Source organism: Limulus polyphemus, unplaced genomic scaffold, assembly GCF_000517525.1.
Source record: "Limulus polyphemus unplaced genomic scaffold, Limulus_polyphemus-2.1.2 Scaffold6178, whole genome shotgun sequence".
NCBI lineage: Eukaryota > Metazoa > Arthropoda > Merostomata > Xiphosura > Limulidae > Limulus > Limulus polyphemus.
In genome coordinates this window covers 607-6,259 of record NW_013671788.1, presented here as the reverse complement: position 1 = coordinate 6,259, position 5,653 = coordinate 607, and the positions used below count along the sequence as shown (strand labels likewise).

The window sequence follows — 5,653 nt, the reverse complement described above, 5'->3', positions numbered from 1 at the left end:
TTTTTTATTTAAGAATCTGAGATTTTTACAATATATGATGAGGATGATGATAATAACTTCTAATCAAAGTAAGCTATTTACTTACAGCTAAGATAAAAATAAATTTACATGGCCATTAATACAGCTAATTTAAATTTAAATATACTCTTCTTTTGTATCACTTATAAAGAATAGAATACCTTCGTTCATCACTGTTAATGATATTTCAGCTGTAAACCCAATAATATCTCGTGAAGTTCAGCCAGCTTAGGAGTTTTAGGTCAATCATAAATACATATACTAATTATGCAAACAATCTTTATGATGAAAGTGTAATACTCAAAATAAAATTTAAAAGTAATAAAACTAGATTATATTAAACATTCCACAATACTATTAATGAAGTAACTACAAAGAAAGCACAGAGTATACCTTATCTGCAGAACATAAAAAAAAAAAACAGCATTCAGCCCTCCTTATATAGTGCCAGATGTCTACTTCAGCAGCCATCCATGTTTATAGAGAACCTGTTACCAATGTTTCCTGTTCACCATGGCTCCCATTCTGCATTTACAGCCCCGGCTCATTAGATCCATGGCTGTAATTTGCAAAAAAGACAATTGTGTCTTTCTGCTGGTCAGACCATTAATTACAGACAGTCGTATCTTTCTGCTGGTCAGAGCTTCGACCAATCACACAGATAACCAATTGAGTCGTTATTCACTTGACCTAGTAACTAAGTGCTTGTAATACAATGTTCTTTGTTTATGGAAGACTGGGTTTTTTCATAAACTTTTCACATCTACTGCTCACATTATTTACATTAATACTTTTCTACATTAATACTAAATTATTATCTTATTGATCTTTTTTTAAAATTTATATTCAACTTGTTTATATGTAAAGCTAAACTTCTGTAAAAGGCAAAATATAAAAAATGTGATGAGCCTTCAGAAAGTATCAATCTTAAATATCGCAAAGAAAGTAATTATCAAAAACTAATGTAAAGTAACAAGTAACATAATATATAGCTAATGTTAACTATTCAAACAAGGTAAAACCAGTGGTAGTCAACACACTAAATGTTTACTTTTCCCAAGGAATCAAAGTGTAGATGTGAAAGTTTTTGAGGTGTAATTAATTTAACACTGGCCCTGTGTCATGGTGTGTCAGTGTGGGCTTATCTTATAAAATCACATTCTTGAAATAAGACATAAATATAGAAATTTGTGTACTTCTTGAAAAATACATACAAGTTGTTAATGGTATTTTATAGTTTTTTCAAAATGGTTTGATTTGCTTGATACGTATACAGGTTTGGTAAAGGTACAAGTGAGTATGGATTTTATAACCTTAAACATTTGTGTTGTATTATAACATTTATCTTAATTTTCTATATGAATGATCCAAAAGTACTTAACAAGTTTAATCTTTCTGTAGAACTTCACAGAAAGAAGTTTGAATGTTATGGAAAAGTCTTACAATAGATTAATAACAGAGGTCAAGGAGAAACACAAGCTAGAGCTAGAGAGATTGAAAACTGAAAAGGAACAAGCCTTGGACGAAGAAATTAAAGCTACTAAAACAGGCAAGATCCAAACTTTAGTATAGGGTAGCTTATAACTTTTTAAAATTACATTCAGTTTGATAGTAAAACAGAAGAAAAACTAAATGCTTTATTTATTAAAAAAAAGGTCAACAAGATGTTGTAAATATAATGTTAACAATGAATTCCATCCCCATGCTGTTGCCTTAATGTAGTATTAGAGCAGTGCCAAAAAAGTTAATTTTGACAGCTGTTTCTTTCCCCCCTAATTCAAATAAGTAATACTTTCCACAAGAAAAACAATTTTACAGTAATATTTTTAAACTATTTTTCTAAATTATATGCAAAATTTGATCAGCGTCTTAATTCTTTTAAAGTTTCACTAACCACTATATTGATATATAGAAGAAATGAATGAAATTGCTTATTTAAAGGCTGTTAATATGTTTAGCTTCTGTTGAATTTTATTCAAAATGATCATACAGATAGCTAAATTGACTTTTTTAGTGTTATACATGAGACAAAAGCTCTAAGTTTTGTTTATTTTTCAGATAGAAACATTTAAGAAAAATGTTTTCATGTATATGTTTGGCTTTTACTCATTCAAAAGGAAGAATGTAAGTTCACATCCCAAGCATCATTTTCATTTAATCAGTTTTGAATGGCTTTAATATTCTTCATGTGTTATTAGTATTTGATTTTCAGCTTTGGCTGCTATAAAGAAAGCTCACCAAAAAGAAATAGAGCAAGAAATCAGCAGATGTAAAAAGGAATGTTCGAAACAGATGGAAGATCCTGAAAGATTTGAAACACTGGACAAAGAGCATAAGTATGAGAATTCTATTACATGTTCACTCTTAGTGAGTTGACTCTTTTATAAGTGATAAGTAAATAAAGGCACCTGAACTCCTTGATATAAATATGTGTACTATAACAATTGAACTTTATCCCTTGTCTGTGTTCTAGTTAAGTTGCTTGGAATCAAGGTCATGTGGACTGTGTATTAACCTTTGTTTTGCAGAAAGTAGATGACATCCACTTTTTAAGTTGTTAAAGAGATTCATCTAGTTGAAAAGTGTTTACTTTGAAACTTGTTTAAAAATATATATTTCTCATTTAATCATGTAATTTTTAATATATTAAAATCATTTGAATCATTTAGATACTGTTTTTTTTCTAAAATTTTAGTTTACCGTAGAATAAGAGAAGTGCTAAGAAGGTACAACCTACAATTTGTTTAAATTCTTTCCCTTCTATTTTCTCTCATTCTTGCATAATTTTATCTCGGAACATTTTGCAGTTTTGAAAAGATGCATTTTATTTGTGCAGCAATCCTGCTACAGTATACATAAAGAAACCACTTTATTATAAAAATGCATTACCTCTGATTTGTTTTGTGTAATGTTATTCCACCAAGGTTTAGTTGATGCTTTCTTATTTAGTTTTACTGTGTTTTTTGTTGTTTTTTTTAGTTTTACATTGGGTTTTTTTTTTCTCTGTCTTAATTGCAAATGGAAAGCACAAAGTTAAAGTTGTTCAAAATTTTTTTAAAGCTACTGATTATATCAACTATTATATAGTATCATGATATTTGCTGTTTATTAATTGGATTAGTTATTATTTATAACTAAAAATTCATTCTAACCTCTAGGGATACAGTTGCTGAACTCGGGAAAGAAATGGTGTTTTTATCTGAGAAATATTCCATGAAATGTTTGGAAAATGCTGCATTGAAAGAACACTTGGAAACACTTTGTTGTAAAAATGAACAAAAATAAGGTTAGTTTATTTATTTGAAAACAAGGAAGATGGAAAACAGTAATACATAAATATTTAGCTGTTTAATAAATAAAATACTTCATGCAGACAAACTGACCAAGAAAATGAGAGAGATTCTTTCAAGGGAACACAAATACATTCAAAACGAAAAGACATATAAACAAAATTAAAAACTTTCCAAAAACTTGTTTATTTTATTATATGCAGGTTGTGTACATCTTTCACGTTTTTTTTATGATTGTGTGATTGTTTTAAAAATAACCAAAATATAAATGTTTAGTAATTAGTGGGACTCTTCTAACTAACCTGTAGATTTGAATAGTTTAAAAAGTATAGTTCAGTGATGTGGTAAGTATAATTAAGGCCTGGTGGTTAGGATGCTTGACTTGTAATCACCAGGTCGTGAGATCAGAACTTATCATTAAACATGCTCACCCTTTTCAGCCATTATAATATGACAGTCTCTGTTAGTTGATAAAAAAAACAAAATGGTGGAATAGTTAGTACTTTTACTTTATCACTAAAATTAGGAATGGCTAACTCGGATAACCTTAAGTAGCCTTGTACAGAATTCAAAACAAACATTTGTTTTTTTGTATTGGAAAGTATTTTAAGCTTAGCTTGATTTGAACATGTATTAAAAATACTATATTTGTTTATGAATTAATTCTGTAATTTTTAGAGATAATACTGCATATTTGTAAATTTTATGTAACAGAAACCTCTGAACTGCTGTAAAACTAACTTTATTGTAAGAGTTGGACTGCCTCTTCCATAATTTTATTATTACTGAAATTCTTGTAAAATAATTATTTTTGTCTGATCAAAAGTAAACTTATCATGTATATCGGAACTAAAAAGTAAATTTAAGATAAGCTAACAGCACAAAATAATCTTCATAAATGTAAAATTTAATAATATTTCAAAGTCTTTTAAGCATTACAATCAATAATATTTATTAAAAAACTTCAGAATAGACAGGAGTATGTTATTACAAAATACATAACCAGTTGTGTGCTCCTAAAATCCATACAGCTTACTAATATACAAAACCTGAATACATTTATTAAAATCCATACAGCTTACCAATATACAAAACCTGAATAATTTATTAAAATCCATACAGCTTACCAATATACAAAACCTGAATACATTTGTGGACATGTATTTACAGTACTGCACATTCAGTAACAAAAACTGATCAAAGAAATATAAAGATTAGAACTCATAAAAAAACATTAATGAATTTGAGTGTGGGTCAAAGTGTGCATGTCACAACACTTTATAGTATGTAATTCAACACGCTATAATGAATTTGAGGTCAAAATTATCAATTTTCATCTTACCCTACATTGCTCATATCACAAAAGTTTGTGTTAGAGTACAGAAAATACCAGATACAGTATACAGGGATACTGAAAATTTTTTAGATATGCATTTAGAGGTTATGGCAGTGCACTATGCAAAACGGTATAATGGACAAAAGCATTTTTATCCTCCACGTGAACATCACATTGCACTCCAACGTAATCTGACTTCTTCATTTCACTGACTTCTTTTGACTATGAAAACTTTATCAACACATCTGATTTCTTGTGTACAATAGACTTGTGCTGTTAACTAAGAGCTTGAAACATTTCATGAAGATGCACTTCATAAATTTGGAATTATAGTCAACATTACTTTCTAATACAGGGTCAATACAGTGGACCAATCTTGTGAACATCTGTTTAATGTTGTTACTGGTTCCCTGAAAAAACAATGTCATGACTACATAATACTCTAAAATTAGGAACTTGATGAATATTAACCAGTTATATGAATGAATGGAACAATATAAAATAAAAATTGGTTCAAAATATGAAGCTTTTAATTAAATTCAAGTGATACAATGAATACAAGTTATATAATTTACTGTCAGAAATTATGAAACATCAAAGTCAAATCATATGAGCTAGCCAAACAGTACATTTAGAGGTAGGAGGTATAGGAAGAATAGAATCTGAAGCAATAGCTATTTCACAAATAAGGAATGCAACTTATTAAATATATATTTTTTTATTATTATTGTGGATAGCCCTTTTTTTCACTCCTTTAACAATATATAATACTTTTCAGTTTTTACTCTTCACATCCTGTTTGTAGCACCTAGCAAAACTTTTAGAGCAGCAGAAAAATCTATATTTTCCAAAAATTATTGAACTCAATTGGTAAAAGAAAGGAAATGGATAATGTTCCTTGTGTACTGTTAATTTTTATCACTATAATTTCATTCATGTTTGTCAATTCTGTTCTGTAGGTTTAAATTTAATGAAATTTCTTTGACATCCTTATAGACATTCTTTTTTT

The 5,653-nt window shown here is 28.5% G+C and overlaps 1 protein-coding gene across 1 annotated transcript in view; it reads left to right on the top strand.

Moving 5' to 3' along the window:
- The window catches only part of LOC106473443, a 48,001-nt gene extending 42,608 nt beyond the window's left edge, over window positions 1-5,393 (top strand). Inside the window, exons 16-19 of the mRNA XM_022401882.1 lie at window positions 1,420-1,567; window positions 2,231-2,354; window positions 3,177-3,308; window positions 5,382-5,393. Coding sequence (XP_022257590.1) covers window positions 1,420-1,567; window positions 2,231-2,354; window positions 3,177-3,303 — 399 coding nt within the window. The 3' untranslated portion in view covers window positions 3,304-3,308; window positions 5,382-5,393. The remainder of the gene's footprint in view (window positions 1-1,419; window positions 1,568-2,230; window positions 2,355-3,176; window positions 3,309-5,381) is intronic.
- Window positions 5,394-5,653: the final 260 nt, after the last annotated feature.